This window comes from Taeniopygia guttata, chromosome 5 (assembly GCF_048771995.1).
Source record: "Taeniopygia guttata chromosome 5, bTaeGut7.mat, whole genome shotgun sequence".
NCBI lineage: Eukaryota > Metazoa > Chordata > Aves > Passeriformes > Estrildidae > Taeniopygia > Taeniopygia guttata.
In genome coordinates this window covers 27429651-27449298 of record NC_133030.1, presented here as the reverse complement: position 1 = coordinate 27449298, position 19648 = coordinate 27429651, and the positions used below count along the sequence as shown (strand labels likewise).

At 46.1% G+C, this 19648-nt stretch overlaps 1 protein-coding gene across 1 annotated transcript; it reads right to left on the bottom strand.

The window, feature by feature from the left end:
- Window positions 1–471: 471 nt before the first annotated feature.
- SPINT1 (serine peptidase inhibitor, Kunitz type 1) lies at window positions 472–19128 on the bottom strand. Its single transcript, XM_030274310.4, has 11 exons — window positions 18970–19128; window positions 18319–18791; window positions 10685–10836; window positions 9176–9314; window positions 7897–8067; window positions 7207–7233; window positions 6160–6285; window positions 5201–5251; window positions 4188–4358; window positions 3473–3529; window positions 472–2402 (listed from the first exon to the last, which is right to left on the bottom strand). Exons 2-11 carry the CDS (start codon window positions 18746–18748, stop codon window positions 2206–2208), a joined length of 1521 nt encoding a protein of 506 aa, XP_030130170.4. The 5' UTR covers window positions 18749–18791; window positions 18970–19128; the 3' UTR covers window positions 472–2205.
- Between the last annotated feature and the right edge of the window lie 520 nt (window positions 19129–19648).

Genomic DNA, 19648 nt, shown 5'->3' with positions numbered 1-19648 from the left:
GGTCAGTGGTGCAGGGCATGTCCACCTGGTTGCCATATAAACCCACTGCCAATTAGCCAGGTACATTTAGCTGACTTTACATCGCAGTTCTTGAGTGAACACCAGCCTGAAGATACAGTTAGAGCAACTCCTGTTTGAAGAATAGTGTCTGCTTTTGGTTTCAGACCCAAAGCCCAAACCAGTCTGACCAGCTGGAACTCAGTTTCAGGTTACACCCTGACTTGCTCTCTGAGTGACTTAGTGGGTAATAATCTTTCTCCCAGAACACCTCAAGCAGTTGTTTCCTCTTCAGGTATCCACATATGTTGCACCCCTGGTTCCAGCCCTCCCCACGCCATGGGACTGCTGCTGCAGCAGCTCTCCCAAGGTACCACAGCTGAGACAGATGAAAGGGGGTGAGATAGCAGGCATGGGAACAGTACCTGCCCCCTCTGCTGGTCATTGCTCCTCAGACACCACTCCCAAGCCAGATAAGACAAACATCTCTTTATTATCATAGTGAGAACACAAAAAAAAAAAAAAAAAAAATCAAGACATTAGGTTTATTGCATAGGCCATGATAGGCTGTGGGAAAAACACAGAGATGGAAGAAATTATATGAGACATGTCACAAAAAGGAGGAATCTGACCCAGGAATGCTGAGGCAGATGCCTGTAATGGGGAGAGGCATGCAGTCAGATTGCCAGCAGACTCTGGGCAGCATTTTCTTTCCTTTCAGCCCAGGTATCAGCCCAATAAGGCAGCGGTCCTGCCAATGCACTTGAAAGGACCTGAGCTGGGAATGAGCTTCACCACAGCACTCCAGAACGAACCACTGTGGCCTTGGCCCTGAAAGAGTCACAAGCATTTAAACTGAAGCCTGTACATAGATTTATGCTTCTTACACACACACAGACACACACACACACGCACCAGTTTCCTCTCTCTTCACAGCAGTTTTTCAAGAGCAGCAGGTACTGGAAGTTTAGGGACTGGTGCCAGCCCCACAGCTGACAGCACATCAGACCCTTCACAAATAGCTTCTTCTGCCTCAACAGAAATCCTCAGCTCACTGAGGTACAAGCCTGGACCAGCAGATGCAGGACAGAGCTCACAAGCATCTTATTGCAAAGGGACTACAGCAGAACATATAGGACCAGGACTGGGACCAGGACATTGGAAAAGTGGGGATTCCACATGCTGCCTTGGGGCCAGAGATGAGCTTTGGACCTCCCAGAGCTGGGCTGGGCTCCTCTTGCATCAGGAGGAGCAAGCCAGTAGGAGCAAAGAAGCCTGCGGATATTAGCTGGTGGTATCCAGCCCACTCCTGTGCTCTGGGAGATGCCAGGGACTCAGGTCAGTCAGTGTGCTCAGAGGAAAATGCAGTAAAATCAGAGCTGCAGCTTTCCTGCACAATCAGCAGGAAAAGTACCGACATTTACTTCATGTGAGAATAAATAGATATTTTTCTCAACGTGTTTGGGTTCAGCCTGAACATTGGGAAAGCAACCAGGGCAACTCACTGAGAGAAATTGATAAACACGTACTGTACACAAGAGACTGAAACACAGCAGCCAACCAGCAAAACATCTAGATGTGCTTTTCTGTTAAAAAACAAAGCTTAGTGACTTAAGCAGGTATTTCTGTTTCCATCCATGTTGAAAACAGGAACTGCCGGACAGTGTCAGAGAGCCCTTGGATCAGGTCTGAATGATTATGTGAATCCCACAGACCTTGAGGGATGCACCACAACCAGGCAGACTGCTGAAAGGCAGGACACCTTCCAGAAGGGGAGGAAAATACAAGGTTAAGTGGCAGAAAGTGACACTGAAAACAAATTGCTGGCTCTGGTGAGTTTGCACCATTCACCAACATGAATGCTACACAGATCCAGTTCCAGGTTCCTTCAGGAAGTTGAGCAAAGTTGTGCTCCAGATTTGAGCAGGAAGAAAGACATAATTCAGAATTTCACTGGATTGTTTGAGGTTAGGAACTGATGGATGTCAGAGAGCAACAGAATGCTCCCAGTTCCTCACTTTCCAGAGCAGCCATTTAGCTTAGACAATCACAAATACTAGTACTGCCAAATCACAGTTAAATCTTGGCCTGATGCTCCAAATGTCTTCACAGAGAACGAGTCCTTCAGGCACAAACCTGTGTCTAAAAACAGAACTCCAGAAATTCTGGGGAGTGGCCCAGTGCTGAACTGGGGAGAGAGGCTGTAGGTCAGACTGGTTTGGTGGCACTGCTGTAGAACAGACGCTCAGTGTCCTCTGTGGTAGAGAGGGTTGAATTGGTAGCAGTGGGAGGCTGATGGCGGTGGCTGCTCTTCTTCCTTTTCTTCAGAAAGAAGTAGCCAATGAATGCCAGGACCACCATGATGCAGATCCCGAGGAGCACAGCAATCACTACCTCAAAGGCACCTGCAGGAATAAATGAACATGTTAGAAGGGATGCTCCACAAACTCTGATGCAGCAGGAATGGCCAGGACGAAGCAAGCACAAAAGCTGCTGCAGAAACTGTGCTGGCAAAGAGAAGAGGCAACAGCTGACATGACAGCACAGACATGACAGCACGGTGGTCACTGCACAACCAGCAAAGAAGAAAGATGGCAACTGCACGGCACAGCCAGCCTGTCTCTCCCGAATGGTATCTCCCATCATTTCCCAGATGCACCACGCCCTCTAAAGGCTGTTCTGTGACTTTGGCAGCCTTGGCCGTTTGACAACCCCAGGAATATCAACTCCTTCTGAAATAGCAGCCTTGTGTCATACCTTAACAGGAGGCCACCAAAGGGTGGTCACAGAAAGCACCTCCTGGCTGGGACAACACTGAGGGAGTGAGCTATGGAAGATGGGCTCAGTTTGTGGGAAAGTACTCTTGGCAGTGGTGTGAGTACTTCTCCAACCAACCAAACCCCTGCATCATCAATGGAGACAGTCAAACATGATGCTATTGAGAGACAGTGTGAATTTAAAGACTAAACCAATCTCCAGGATTTAAGAACAATAACCTTCATGTCACATTTAAAAAATAACTTGTATTTCAATAGCATTGGGCTTTTTTAGTGCTGTAGAGAGGTTGTATAGGGTCATCACATTTCCCCACAGTCTAGCACTTGATATTATTCACATATCCACTTGAGCTTTCTTTCTTGTAGAAGTTAGTAGTCCTTATGTGAAATTGGCCCTTAGGAAGAGTTTTACTTTCCATTTTTTGATGTTGAACTGTGGAACATTCATACAAGTTGATGGAAAGAAAAACAGGAGTCTCTGTAAGAGCTAATGAGTCACAGACACAGGAAAAAATGGACCACAGTTGCACAGCGCACAAGTACCTCTTGCTACTGCCAGCATCCCACAAATCCCACACTGCTCCCCCAGCTTCAAAAGGGGTGTGGGATAAAAGGTTACTCTTTGCAAAGAAAGACAAAGTATTTTTCAGGACAAGGAAAAGCAACAAGAAAGATTGGTTGGGAAAATGGTTACTCACTTAACATAGCAGTTTGGGACTCAAATGATTCCCATCTTCGGCCAATGACATCTGCTTCTGAATTGGGAACACAGAGGGGAGGAAAAAGGTTTTACAAAGAAGGCTGGGAACAAGGGATCAGACAGGTTTCTGAGGACATATTTCCAGTGCTCTGAAGTGACTGAATGCCCACAGCATCCCTCCTGGACAACCCTGGTACTGAGCTCTCAGGGTAGGCTGTGAGGCCCAGCATAGCTGAGAGAGGTAGTTTGCCTCTTAACAGATGCAGTTTGGCAGATTTCTTCCTAATGGCCTCCAAAGCAATATGTACCAAGTGTACAGTGTAACCCTTTCCCTATTTTGTTTAAAGCTTCAGACTAGTATGTATGATTGAGGATTTTCTCAGTTTCTTCCCTCTCACTTGGGGAGACCTAGAGCCAAGACAAGAGGTTAGATTCTCTTCCAAGCAGATATATCTCTGGTTAATTTTCTTATCCTCCTTTGTCTCTTCTTCTACATCAGCACCCCAAATGATTCCAGCTCTGTGAAATGACAGGCTGCATTGCAGAAAGATGCTGTAGATCCTCTATACTGTGGGTCATGGCCAGAGTTTGACAGCAGAGCAGCTTTGACTGAAAGCTCCCAAGACACTGCCTCTTTGGGACCACAGAATTTAATCTCAAGTGGTTTTCCCAGTTTGATCAGTAAAACTCCAGCCCACGCTATGTATGCTTACTTGTGATGCCTGAACATGATTTCATGCACTCTTCCTCTTGTTCAAAGTTGTTGCTGTTGCCACCACAGCCCCCATAGGTGAAGGGGTCACATTTCTCCAGGAATGGGTTATAGTACCAGCGGGAGATGCTCTCGGTGCACTGTCCAGTATCAGGCAAGTCCACACAGTGGCCTGGCAAAGCAAGGTAGAGGTGCTTTAGCCCGAGCAGTGTCTTCCCAGAGCAGCAAAATTTTCTGCTTGCAACAAAAGAGCACAAGCACCATGGAAAAGGAAATCCATAGTCAGAACAGTGGCTCTCAGATCCCCACTGCTCAGTTGCCAGCTGGTCAAATTTGCAATGCAAAGATGAGCTGGCACCTGCCATAAATCCAACTAGCAAGCAGAAAAAGGAACTTCAGAGTGTGGAGTCATGGTAAACCCTGGATTCACTCCCCTGTGGAAATGACCTGTCCTCCCTGGGAGGCAGAAGGGAAGATGAAGAGCCTGGACACACAGAAACCACAGATCAGCTCAGGTCTCCTCTGCAATGAGCTGCATTTAAGTGACCTGGAATATATTCTTTTAGCCTTGTGATAGGTCTACTGTCTACAGTTTAACAAACAAGGCAAAGATACGGGATCAAGCACAGACATTGCTGTATCCCCCACACTTCTTTGGTTTGCACTATTAAAAAAAAAAAAAAAAAACACACCAAAAAAACCCCCAAAAAACAAACAAAAAAAAAACCCCAAACCTGCTGTAGGGTTGTGTACAGGCCAGGTACTGTGCCCAGCAAGCAATACGCATGAGACCTACCTGGATAGAAAAAGTTTAGGCAGGAGAGTGAATGCCTGCTGTCAACAGCTGTCTTTAAGATCAGAGAACAGGCCCTTGCTCATTTTCAGCACAGGGACTATCCAGATGCTACACCTGGTTTTGGATTTATAGAGGGAAGCAGTTTTACCATGGAACAATAAACTGAAGAAAAAAACAAAAGCTGGCAGAGGTCAGCCTGTGCTCTGGATGGTACATACCTTGCTTATGTGTGACATTGATTTTCTGCAGTCTATTGAACTCACGAGCATCTGCAAGGGAAACATTTAATGTTAAAACTTCTCTCACCAGCTGAAAAGAAATGCCTCTATCCATGCACACATTGGTAGACAGGGCTTTCCTGCACCTTCCTTTGCTATCACAATCCAGAGGAAGGGAGATATCATTTGATGTTCTTACATATCTCAAAACTATAAGAGGAACAGGGGAAATATAAAATGTAATAACAAGAAACTCTTCTCAATTTCCAATCCATAGATACAGAGACAAAACTAAGGAAAATAAAGGCTGCTTTCTTATTTTTGTTTTCCATCAAGAAGTATTGGAAAAGTCACTCCAGGTTTTAAGAAATATAAAAGAGCTCTAGTGCAGAATAAATGAGAGGGCAAGGGAGATGAATAATAGGGTTGCAAATCTAAAAAGGCAAGAAAACACCCACATATAGGAAAGAGATTATGACAATTCAGAAGAGGTGAGGAGGGATGGAAGAAGGGAAGAGATAGGGTGGATTTGGGCATCTCACCACTGTGCATTTACATTAGCATAAGAAGATATTAAGGGGACTGTGCCACTGGATAGACTTGGAGAAATAGTGGTTTCCTTCCCCATTTTCCCACTTTTAGAGAGCAGGTAAGGTCATTCAGTGAGAAAAATATTGAAAGGGGACAGAAAGACAGGCCTGAAGTCTTACAGATAGGTGCAGAGAAGAGACTCAAAGCGTATTTAAGAGGCAGAAAACATCACAGAAGGAAGGCCATCTCTTGCAGTCAGTAGAGATACAGGAAATGGCAGAACCTGCAAACATAATACTGTGGAAAGAGATAATGTAAGGTCAGGAGATAAGAACAGAAGACACCAAACAGTATTGACTCAGCACCTGTAACTTACATTGGACTGGGCAGATGGTAAGGTTGTCTGAGCCAGAATTTAAAGTACTTACATTGCTCACAGTACATCTCATCGGATTCATCAGCACAGTCGGGAGTTTCATCACACTCTAGATAGGCATCGATGCAGCAACCATCCTTGCATCTGAAGAAGGGGGCCTGACAGTTCCCATTGCATACTGCATCAGAATCAGTTCAGATAACTCATTAAAATGCATTGTTTCTCCCTGCCAGATGCTTTACAAAGGACTTAAAAGCTGCTGATAGGGCTGGCAAACAAGAAACAAGGCAGACCGGTAAAGGTCTCTCCTCAATGCCACCCTAGACTCAAAAAAAACCCCACCTATTTATAAAGGAAACATTACTCTAGAAACAGCCATGTTTCCTCTCAGAAAGAAGTACACAGCAGGTGGAAGCAAGAATGAGCTTATCAGGAAGAATGTGGAGACCTTGCCAAAGCATGGGGGATTGAATTGGGAAAGCCAAACTGAAACCTGCACACTGGGCTGCAAAAGCTTCAAACCTCTTCACTCTAGAGGTGGTCCCAAGTGCTGAGTACTGTGCCCAGTTCTCAGCTCCCCAGTGAGAAAAAACATTGGCATACTAGAGTAAATCTCAGCAAGAGCTTGGAGCACAAGACCTAGCATGAGGAGAAGACAGAGATTATAGAAGAGACATTCATTTTGGAGCACAGTAATAGGATGAGCAGCAACAGACAGGAGTTAGTTGCAACAGGGGAAAGCAATTCAATATAAGGGTAAAAAAATATAATGAGGGTCATCAAACACTGGCATAGTTTGACCAGACTAAGTGTAAACCTGCTTTTTCAGAGATACCCACAACTGAACTGGATAAAGAGCTGAGCAACCAAGCATGACTCAAAGCTGGACCTGCTTTCAGTAGTGGTTTGGATCAGATGACCTCTAGAGGTAATCCCCAACCTAAATTATCCTATGACATGAAAGTGAAAGGCTTACTAAATAAATTAGTCTCCAGTGCCTCACTTTCCAGACAGAGTCCTAATCAAAAGCCACAGGAATGGACATGAGACACTCAGCCCAAGCTTGCAGTAGGATGACATTGTCCTATGGGAGACTCACCTGGTTGTTGTCGCCCACCAACAGAACCTGAAGAGACAAGAGGAAAAATAACATAAAATAAACTTACCACATAATTTTGTCAGCTTAAGACCAGCTTTATATTGCTTTCATGTATCACACGAGAGGAGCATATTTCCTGGAAGAAGGCCCTGGATTACAGAGGTGAAATATGGATGCCCACTACTCAGAGGTCCAGATGAGTTGTACCTACGTGAGGCAAGCCTGGAGGAGTACAGGGGAACTTCCCTCCACAAGGTAGACCATTTCTTTTCTAAGGCTTTAAACTCCTTCTTAAGCCGTGCACTGCAATGGGCCTGGCAGAGGCTCAGCCCATTTATCTGAGCAGCACTAAATTGTTCTCAGTGGCTTGAGGATGGTAAGGAGGGAGATTAATTTCATTTTGGGAACGAAGCACTTCTGGCCCTCCACTGCATGATGCTGCTCTCTGAATTTAGGCTTCAGATGCAACACAAAGATTTGATGAGGGCTTCTGCAGCCAGAGCACACTGCCCAGCACTTTAGGAGCTGGGTCAGATACGTTGGCAGCTTAAGACAATCCCATCCATAATTAGCCCAGTCTCCTCAGCTTACTGGGCTCTAACTAGGTGTCAGCCAAGAGGCTGCAGTACTTGTCCATAGGTTCATCCCCATCCTATGAGAAAGAGGGGGCTGGATTTTTGAAGCACTCACCTCTGACATTCTTGCAGGCAAGTGCACACTCTTCTTCCCGTAAGTAGTTATTCTTGTTGGGCTTGCAGCCACCAAAAATGAACTCCTCACACTGCTGAAGGCTGGGGTTGTAAAACCAGCGTGGAAAAGATCCCCGACACCAACCCACCTTCTTTGGAGTCAAACAATGCTCTATCAAGAAAGTTAACACAAAAGGGTCTGAGTTAGATAAGTCCTTTGGAAGATTTTCTGTTTTGTATATGTGAAGGCAAACAAAATCTTCTACAGGACATATCTGAAAGGTTTATAAAATCTTGACCAACATAGAGAAGGAGAGTAGGGAATCATGGAATTAACTTTTTTATATGAAAGAGAGGTTCACAAAACCAAATTAGAAGGTGCCACATCCATTAAATAAAAGCAGCTGCATCCCCATACAGCTCATAGTTAAGCTGTGAAACACCTTGCTTCAGGAGGTTTCTGCTTTTCAAAGATTACATGAGGTCAAAAAGGGATTCATATATCATTAAACACAAAGATACCATCTTCTGTTTAAAAACATCTCCTAGCTGCAAAATCCTTGGGGATTATTCAAGCATAGTAGAGATTTACTGATAGCATGTCATGTTCTTGCATTCTTTCCAAAGTACCAACTTCTGCACACTGTTGAATGCAGTGTATTGGACTTTGGTCAGACCTTTAGCATCACTTGACATTGCTGCTCTTATATTTTTATGGTACCTGCGATAAGAGACATCCCCTGCTTAGCTACTAGTCAACCATTTGTCCAAGAACTCCTTACCCTAATACACTTGTCATGCTAAACATTTTCATTGTTAAATAAAGCTATTAAGGAAAAAAAAAAAAAAAAAAAAAGGCAAAAAACAGGGATACATTGAATGCCCTGCAGATGACCCTACCTACCCTGCAACCTGAGGGTCTTCACAGCAAAACCACAGAGTCAACGAGACCTTTCACATTCTCCTGTTTGGCAACCTCAGTTGCACCCCAAGCTTCATCTACTCTGGTGTCACCCAGCCGAGAGCAATGACAGCAGAGCAGATGGAGTTATTGCAGGTACCATCTCCTGCAAGGGTACATGAAAACTCCAAAATAGATCACTATGAATGCAGAGACCTTGCACTACTGGTGCAGGCTATTACTGGTAAAAGCTGACGTGCAGGTCCAGACTCTTGGTTGTGCTCTTCTCCCATCCACCCTTCTGAGAAAAGCATCAATAATGCCAGAGCAGCACCCAGGCTTGAGGACTCCAGGTAGATATGTGTGGGCTCAGGCTCACCTTCTGTCTGCTCAGAGCTCAGCACCATGATGGTGATGTTGGTAAAGTCTTGCTGCTGTGCAGTGTCCGTGACAATGAGCTGGAAGACGTAAGTCCCCACTTGGAGGTTGGAGAGTTCTACCTGATCTTCTTCGTGCTTCTGAGAATGCAAAAGACAGTCTCAGGTAGGAGAAAACTACTTCTAAGGAAGAAGTGACTAAAGCTATGCAAGGTTCATGCTCCACATTAGGGGGAAAGGAACTTGGATGGAAACCTTTGAGCAGATGTCTGGGATGAAAAATGTCTCAGTACCAGACAATCCCCCCAAACCCATGGACTGGTACTCAACTGGAATAGAGAGAGAACAAGTACCACAAGCATAATTAGATATTTCACATTTTGGGGCATTGTGAAAGCACAGGGGAAAATAAAACTCTTTGGAGAGGACAGAAATACCTGTAGTTTTTACGTAACTTTTTAAAACTTAAAACCATTATGAGTAATTTATTTAGTACATAGGGAATAAGGTAGCTGTATTTAATTATTTTGTCAGAAGAGAAAGCTACGATATTATTGACACACTTTTCTTCCAAATTTGCAATAGAATTGGACCTTAATTTCCATGCTATCTCTGGTTTTGATTAGGTTTCAAAAGAACACAGTCTTGCCATAAATAATTTTTATGTAGTTAATACAACATAATATTAGGGGACCTCCCCCCAGCCCCAGAAGTTGCTTTGGTTGGGCTAGGGCAAAGGGAAAAGGAGCACTTGCTGAATTACACAGACCCCTTGGCACTCTAGAGTTTGTTACCAGTATTGCTCAAAATCAGTTCTGGGCCTGATGTACTCATTTGCTAATTCTTCCAAAAGGTGCCACAAGAACTCCAAATCAACTCCATGGCTTTCCAATGTGTTTTGAAGAAGTTAAAAATAAATAATTTTTAAATTATTGTAGCCCTTCTAAAGCCACAATTCATGTTTAATATCTAGCAAATAGGCAGTGTTCACACCCCAAAGATCTTGGATCTCTGCTCCAGCTCAGATAAAACAGGAGGAAGAACTTAACAATTTAAAGAGAAGCAAAGTCCAGGAAAAGCCCCAGGAGAACAGAAGCAGAGCCTCAGACCAGATTGTTCAGAGACAGAAGAGGAAATGCACTGAAGTGGACAGACTGAAACCAAGAGAAGGCCCTTCACTGAACTATAGGATCTTGGGACCAGAGGCAGCTCTTGCATGGAAGCTCTGCCCTCTCAGCTGCTCCCACCAGGCAGGTCAGGTGTTGCTCAGGAAGGCTTGTGACAGCATCCTGTGCAGGGAGCCTGAGACGTAATGAGGCCAAAAATGACACTTCTAAATAGTGTGTGAGAGAGGCAGGGCAACCACAAGGAGTGCTCCACAGTTTTTGGGAACAGGCTCCTGTGTGGGCTGACTTGAACAAGGTGACCTTTAAGTCAGGGCTCTGACTGACCAACCTAGTGCAGACCATGGGTGCCACTGAGCAAGCTGCTTATTCCCTGCAGCTCCTTACCTTCATCTCCACAGAGGGGTTGCCAAGGATCTGTTTCCATTCATAGCTGACTATCCCATGGTCATCCGTGCTCTCTGTGCCCCTCAGCATCACTGGCTCCCCTGGCTGTACCCTCATGTCCTTAGCAGCACGGGCTATTGGAGGGTGGTCATCTGCAGAAGAAATGTAGAAGAATCTTGGGTAAGAGGCTGAAGGGTCCAGTCCTTGTCTCCATTACAGGAAGACAAGGGAAAAGGATTCTTCCAGGCTAAATCAATCCAGATTTCAACTGCTGAAAGGAAAACACTTTAATACAGCTGTGCTCCTTGCAACCTGAACAAGCAACAGGCAATCAGTACCATTAATACTGCCCTCACTAATTTAGTAAGTCCACAACCCACTATGGCAGTTGGCTCTCTTTGAGCCAGTTGGCTCCCTGGGCACTTTTGTCCACAGGAACCACCATAGGAGGGTGGCCCTGTGGCTACAGCCATTGTACTTCTGAGAGTGGGACCACATCCTGGCAGAAGAGCACAGAGCAAGGTCTGCCTTTCACTTAGTGAGACAGCCTGATGTGGGTGTTGAAGAATGTGGAACTGACTCTCATCGTTCCTCCCACTATCTCTAAGCACTACATTAGTGTATTTAGCCAGAGCTACAGAGTTAGGGATTTCGATAGGAAATATTTCTCTTCCAGTTCATCTTTCACCCCACTCTCTGACATACATGCCTTTAAAACAGCACAAAAAGACCATTACTGAGATTATTATTTTTGTACTGTTCCATGGATTAGCTTACCAGCACCTTCCACAATCTAGTAAATGTTTTTCTCAGACTGTAAGTAGAAGAGATGTAAACTGATCCCTGCCTGTGCCAGCAAGAACAGCCTATACAATGACACTACAGAGCCTGACTCATAACTCCTTCTGGCCTGAACATCTCTGATTGCAGGCTTTGTGCATAGCTCAGCCTGTGAAACTCCACCTGGTAGCACCTGTACCAAGTCCAAGACTCAGTGTTCCAGCTCAGCCTGAGTCTTTTGTAAAGGCACCAACCACCATTTATGAGCTAGACAGAAATTGCCATTACACTGTTATATTGACTGTGACTGAAGGAGAGGATTCATGTCCAAACCCCTTAGAAAATTACTCCATTAGCTGATTATTTTCACTGTTGCAGACTTGCTCCTAATTTCCTGCTTGAATCTTGTGTATCTGGATTCAGATCCTAGCCTCTGACTCTTGCTGCAGTCTACTGAAGGGACATTTAATACAAGGCATGTGTACAAACAAACCTGACATTAAAACAGGCCACTTATTTCTTTTGTCACCTTGTACACACCACTGCAAGCTCTGGAAAGGGGACACATTCCTGCCATTCCTGCTAGGCAAACACCAGGAGCCTGGCAGGGAGAAAGGCAGCCTACTCCCTGCCACTGTCCTGCCAGGGTGAGCCCAGAGGTGGGTGCAATTGCACAAGGAAGAGACCGGTTTTTCAACAACACAGAAGCTGATCCTTAACTTGTGACTCCAAATCATGCTTTTCCTTGACATAGGTAAGTATGTACACTTTAAACAGAAAATTTGCAGGCCAAACATCCAGCTACTTTGGGTTGTGGGTTGCATGGTTGAGTAAAAGCTCAGTTCTATTCAATAGGTCAGCAACTTCTCCAGTTCCCATCTCTGATTAGCCAAATTTACTAGCTCTCTTCACATCCAGAAGAAGAGTCAAGAATTTGTGGTGACTGCCAAGGAGTAATGCTCACTAGAATTTAAGGACTTGTTTTTCAAGTCTATCCCTTTTCTCCTTAGGATGCCTGAAAGTTCAGTGACTTTGGAGTATTTCTGCCACACTGACTGTAGGAAGCCTTCCCTGGCAACATGGCTGTTTTCCACCTGAGCTCCAGAACCAAGTGCTGACCAACCCAGAGTGAGTATCAGCAAACTGCTCGTACAACGGAGACTCCACTCTGTTTTGCTCTGAAAGTCTGTAGGAAAAATGAAAGTTACCTTTGCTATAATGCTCTCTCAACCATGGAAAGTTTCTGCTGTAAAACTCTGTAATTAACAGGGAGGTTAAAGCTTTATAATGTTATCTGTGGCATGCTTTTTACTGCGAAACATAGTCCTGGAGTCACGTCGTAAATGACAATTTCCTCTCCCATTTATATAAGACATCAGTAGGTTTTCTTCATTATTCCAGAGAAAAGTATGATAGAGGGAATCCAAATTGCTTCAAAAAGTTTTATTACTCACACTATATTCAAGCCTGAGACCCTGATTTTTGCTTTTTAAAAATTTTCTTCTTGTTTAAAAGCTCATGCAATCAGTGGCTTGTCTGGCTTCACCTCTAATGAGTTAACTTGAACTAAAATTGATGGGGAAACAGGCATTTAAAAGATAATAAATTTCTACAAGGGCTTCAAAAGGAAGCATACATGTAGGGGAGAGACCCCACTAGGGACCTTGCTATGCAGGCACCATTGAAATCCCATGGCAGAATGTACTTGCAAAGCTCACAGTTTGGAGGTTTTTCTCTTCTGGAATTCAGATATTAGCTTTTGCCCTTGAGATCTATGGAAAACCAGATTTCCTCCATTCCAGAGCTCATGCAGATACACCCTGAGTAGCTACAATGCAATGCTTAAAAATACCTTGGAAAGATTTGAGGTTGTCACTAGAAAGAGCTGGAAAGCTTTCTGGTGGTGACTGAGGGGCCCTTCCAGCCCTCTCCTGACTCTGCAGGAACAACTTTCAAACAAGACAAGTGTGGTTTGCACTGAGGAGCACACAAGGGAAAGACCTCATTGGGGACAAAAGCCACTGCTCAAAGCCACTGACCAGGCCAGCAGCAGACACAGGAGCAAAAATGAGGCCACCCAAATTCCAGCATCCATGATACACCAGAACTTGGAGATTACAAGAATCCAAAGCCAGCAGAACCTGTCTGCTGCAAAAGCAGGTGGGCAACAGCGTGGCTCTTCCCACAAATGCTTAAGCTCTGCTCCTGCATTGCTTCCAGGGAAGTCATTCATAAGTGAACAGCTTCCTCATCCATCCACACCAGAAAACTCTCCATTTCCATGGGCAGAGGTAATGAAAAGGTTACACTGCTGCCACAGTATTAATTTGCCTGAGGTGGAAAGAGAGGAAAGGGAACAAGGCACCACAGTGCAGTGCCTGGAGAAAGAGAAATACAGGCTTTTTCTTTAGGGCTTCATGCTTGCTTCATGATAAAGCCATACAGTCTTCTAACAGCTCATGCACAGCCAAGCAGCTCTCAGCATTAGTTTCTAGAGGTTTTTGTAGTGGTTTGTAAGTGATGCACACAGCAGATCAACTTAACCTTGCTAAAACAACACAGTATGACTGAATGGATTATATTTTCAGAATAACATAAGATGCTACTGTCACTAGGTTCCCTCCATCCTTCCTCAGATTGTGGGAAATCAGTCCTATTTGGCAGGCAGAGGGAAAGACTCTCCCACAGGTATATACCATTTTAGTGAAGATTGGTTTGTACTTCCAGTCTCTTTGAGGAGACTGGAGCTCTGGAGACAGGACATGATGTAGCCACTTCAGTAAATGCTGCATGACAAACACTAATTTCACAGCAAGCAGAGTGGAAACCCCGCATCACCCACTCTGAGCAGGGAGCTGGACCAGCTGGTCTTCCAGGACCCTTCCAGTACACATTAGCCTCTGAATCTGTGCTGTGGGTACTGACTGTGCAACTTGCCATCCCCTGGCCTGAGTTTAAGGATGAGCAGCTGCCTCAGGGCTCAGCAGTATCAGCCAAAGGGGACCTATCCCAGCCCCAGCTGTGATACCAGCGCTGCTCATTTTAGTTGTCCACAGAACAGAAACCAGCATGGGACCGAACATTTGAGGAGAGATGAGCTTTGCTCTTGGGGAGCTCTCCTTTTGGAATGCATTACCAAAGTTTTAGCCTGAAAATCTCCCTCCATGGTGAGGCAGGAGCAGACATATCTGATCAGAACCCTGTGGCTCCTAAGAACTTCTTGTCTCCCACTCACAAGCCCTGGATTCAACAGGAGTCGAAGAGTGTCACTGAGCATTTCAAAACAACCACAAAAGGTTCAGCAAGAAATGGACAAAGGTTCAGGGAGGCTATTTTCCAGTTTCACACCCAAAACTGGTTTGCCTAGACCAGAATAAGCTGGGCTAGTTACTTAAACACTGGGCTCCATTATAACCAATAAAGTGCATGGTGAGCCTGCCCCTCCCGGATGAGCCAGGCAGAAAACTCGCACCAAAGTTCAGGCTCAGGAATCATTTAAGAAGACCATGCCTTTTAACAATAACATCAGAGACTTAAGCCTGTACGTTAGCTGAAACAGGCAAGAGACAGTGTAAAGCTGTCATCACCAGCTTACAAAGAATTCAGAAGCTCTTGTTCTGCAAAATACTGCAAATGTATTCAGAAGATGTGCAAAACCCAGATTTCAGCTGTGTTCATTGTTGCCTGTAGCCACAGGTTTTTCTGAAGTCATAACACTGTAAGCGTGGCCACAGTGGGTTAGAGCAGGTACCCCTGTTCCTGGGTTCACTTGCCATCCATCGCTGTGGATGCTTGAACAAGAGCAAGAGCACTGCAAGAATATGCTCTCCCTGCTTTCAGCTACTTCCATCAGGCTTCAGAAACACCCCAAGATTAAATTAGCATGTCCATTCAGCAGCCCCCAGCTGTGTGCTTTCTAGTCTCCTAGGTAACTAGAGTTACCTAGTCTCCTTCTAAACACATATAAACTTCTTAATTCAACAGCTTAATTCCCTGTAGTAGCAGTAGTACAGGGTCTCATAACCTGTGACTTTTCTGTTTAATGTCATCCCACTGGAATCACTAACTGGGTATTTCATTATTCACTAGAAAAAACATGCATTTAATTCTTATCATTGCAGAGGATGTTGGAAGAGTGATTCAGGTAAAGGCTCCTAGGACACCTGACAACAGCACATACAGGAAAGGAATGCATGATAAAGCAGCAGATAAGCTTCCTGCAGACCCTTAGGGACAGAATCAGGGGGCTGTCAGTAACCTGGGATCCAGAGTAGTCACAAAACTTCACATTTTAGCAGTGATACAGCACAACAGCAGGAAAACTACAGTTTTGTCTCAAGTCCAAAACCTGGGCCAAGATTTTGGAAGGAAGGCCTGACATGCCAAAACTGGCTTCCTTTAATGCTTGTTTCACCTGGCCTCTTCATGCATCCCTAAAAGGTTGAGAAGCAAAAATACCGTAGAGCTTCCTTATGCTGCTAGGCAGACACACTCAGTGCCCAGAGGCTCCTTCACATGGCCTCCTGCACCTGCTCCATTGTGCCCTTCCCCTCTTCCCCCTCAGTGACAGCCAGGCATCCACCTTCCTGTCCAGACAGGTCCTGCATGGACCCAATTCCAGCATCATGGCTGGAAGGGCCTGGGGTTCTGGTTTGGGTTTCTTTGGTTTATATCCCAATCAAAATGGACATCTGCATTTTTAAGTGTCTCATCAACTGCTGTAGGGAAGAGGACTCAGTTATTTCTCCAGTAAGATAACTCCCTTGGTCTTTTTCCCCTGCTAGCCCTCCAGTGTCATTCAAGGTTATTCAGAGAGCTTTTGGTATAAAAGACAATGCCTAAAAATTTCAGGGAGAACACATTTCCAATAAAAGCACAGCATGAACATCATATCCTGACCCAAATAACAGCAGCAAGCTGCCCAGCGTCTGTCACTACAGCTGGAGAGCTGCCTGGCACCCAGCACCCTCTGAAAGTCAAAGACAGCTGTAGAGGAGACTGAGCTCTTCCTACACCCACAGCAGTCTGAGGCATGAGCCCCATGAGAGTAAGGAGAGGCACCCAAACTGCATTTCTGGAGTGCTTTTCACTTCTCACTGATAAGCCCTCCTGGGTCTTCCTGCCCCACTGCAGCCATGCCAGGATCGGTGAAAGGAGCACTAGAGATGGATTACAGGACAGCAATTTCATATTGGTGTCTGGGGTGCTGCAGCTCGGTGTCATATTTTAGCAAACATGTCACTGCTGGTCACATAGAGAGGTCGGTGACCCTGGGACACTTTCTAAAGATCCGCACACATGGAATGCCAGACCCTGGGACCAGTCAAGGGATGAGGGTCCTGCAGTCTTATTGTATGAGGCACTGCTCCACAGAGGTAAAGAGTGAATTGCTCAACAGTACGTTATATTTTAATCTAATCTTGTGAAATAGGATGTACTAGAGATGATGCATTCCTTTTTCCTCCTACAGCAAAACACGTAGGAGTTAGACAGCTGCCAGCATGCCACCTCCAGTCTTGGTGATGCGGCCTTCAGTTCCTCCCTAACTGCAGCTCCTGTGAAAAGGATTTTGAGCCTGGAAAGGAGATGTGGGAGAACTACTGAAACAGTCAGACACCTTTACCAAAAGGCCCTAAAATCCAGTAGGAAGCCACGAGTAGGGACAGAGGACCAAGAGGATCACTTCTGCCATACTGCTGTTCAAACCAGCTACACCCAAGGGCTGCTTCAGGGAAGTCATGCTGTGCTCCAAACCCCTCACACTGCTACTCAGGATGGAGAAGTGGTCGTTGTGAAGTTTGGGACCATTTCCCTCCTCCAGCGCCCACAAGGCCTCAGGCTGCTACATCCTAGCAGAAGATCAAAGATAATTCAGCTCACATCATCAAACCCTTGCACCCACCTGGATGCTCCCCTTGCCATCTTCACAGATTCTTTCCTTCCCACAGGTGGGCTGGGAGGTGGTGTGAGGAGGATTACCCATAGAGATATCCCCTAACAAACTTGCCCAGGGACCAACAAATGATAAACTGGTTATGGTTGCCAAAGACCCAGCCAGGCTAGAAACATGACAGCCTTCTTAGGCTTCAACCAAAACACAGAAGGAGGTGGCGGGGGGGAAGGAGAAGCGACTGTCCCCTATTTTTAGTGTTTCTGAGCACACTGCAGCTCTTTCGAGATGGCAGATGGCCAGCTTCATATTAGTTCATTTTCCACCTGGCTCTCTGTGTCCAGGCGCAATCTTTTAGAGCAGGGAAACAGGGGTTGCGGAAGAGAAACCCACCTCCAAAGAGGAAATTTTATGACCAGCCTCCCCCAGCTGCTCCTGTCCCAGCAGCAGTGACCAGCCCCAACAAGCAGAGAAATACTGACACACCTCACCATCCAGGCTGCTGTTAAATAAAGGTAAGTGAATTACATCCTGCCTCCATCCTTGCCCCTGAGCAATTAAGAGATTAATGCAGCCCTTTAAAACCTGGTTATGTGTAGATTTTTAGAGGATTTCACTTTCCAACCTCAAAGGCCATGGGAAGGGAGAAGAAAAATAACACCTTTTTCTCTACATTGTCAGGTAGCAAAAACTCTGACTTTGGTAATCACATACTGCACCTATTTCAAACAGGTTAAAGAGAGATTCTCTATTCATTTACTAACAAGTAAACTGAGGCACAGATCTTAAAAATGAGTATTGGAATTTGGGAAAACCTTTGTGGCAGAAGAAAACACAGAAGCACCACTCTACCCCGAGTGCTTGGCAGCGCTGCTGCTCATATGATGGCCGGAGGAGCTGGCACCAGGGAACCATTAATGCTCTTCCAGACCCGCTTTGCAGGGATCCATTACGGGCACCTTACCACTAGGTCTGTGATTCTGCATTGCCAGGTAGGAATCATACACGTCCTTCTTCAAGAAGTTGAGAAAGCCGATTTTCCTGGCAAACCTGCAAACGAAAGCCTTCTCATAGAGGCAATTGAGGAGAAAGCAGCCCTGGATGCGATCTTCCTCCGAGCCCGGGCCCTGCTCCACGAGAGCCAGGTTACAAGCGGGGTCCTTACAGCAGGCTCGCATGCAGTCCCTGCTCCGATGCACCATGGGGGACGACAAGAAGGTGGCTCCGTTCTGGACGGAGGCGTCTGTATCCAGCACCCAGTCCGGCAGCCCTGCCGTAAAGTCCTCCAGGCACATTTCACCGAAGGGTTTTTCCTCCTGTCCTTCGCTCAAGTCCAACACCAGCACCAAGCAGAACCAGGGTACAAACCATGGACCCGGGCCCCTTCTGGCCATCTTGGCGCCCCGATTCTCACTGTTTTAAGACTTCAGTCCTTTCCTAAAGGAAGGGAGAAGACATATGAAGCTAAGAGGGACAATGTTCAAGTGCATGCCAACCCGGGGCAAGCGGCAGCCGGAGCACGGCCGAGGCTGCGCTCTGGATCCCGGCTCGCCCCGAGGTAGCCGAGGTGTCCTGACCCTGCACCTCACCCCCGGGCAGGTGCTCTGAACCCCACCTGGGCGCTCTCCGCTGAAGCTGCTGCCGGGAGCGGGGTGTCCCCGCCGCCCCGCCGTGCCTTCACCCCTCAGCTGCGCCCTCGGCTGCGTCCAGCAGAGACAAAGGCTCGGCAAGCACAGGAAGTGAAAACCAACTCCCTGAGAGAGTGAAAAAAAAAAAAAAAAAAAAAATCAAGTCACTCCCTCGCATGCTGAGTTGCGTAAGAGGAAGGGGAGGAGAGGCAAGCTGATACGATCTTCTACTCCCCTTGGAGCAGAGCCGAGATGGATTCTCTCGCTCCCGCAGGTGCGGGGGCAGCCACTCCAGAGGAGCATCCCACCTTCTGGGTGCTAGCTGCATCCCCGTGTTAAGGATGCTCCAAAGGAACTGAAAGCCAACAAGCAGGTGATCTATGTCCTGTGGCAGTGGCTCTTGTGCTCCGGTGTCGTCACTGGCACTATTAGCCCGTGTCTCGCTAACCCAAATGAGTCAGCCTTACAGCCATCTCTGCAGTGCCCACCGCCGTTGGTGCTGCAACAGGTTTTGTGCTCAGTGCCGGCATCCCGAAATCATGAATTCCCTGCTCTTGGGACACAGTAGTTTTTGTTTTTTTTTTTCCCCCCAGCAAAAACACTTGGGATCGTACCTGGAGGCTCCCTGAGCAGCAGGACCTCTGCTACCCCAGTAGTGAAAATTTG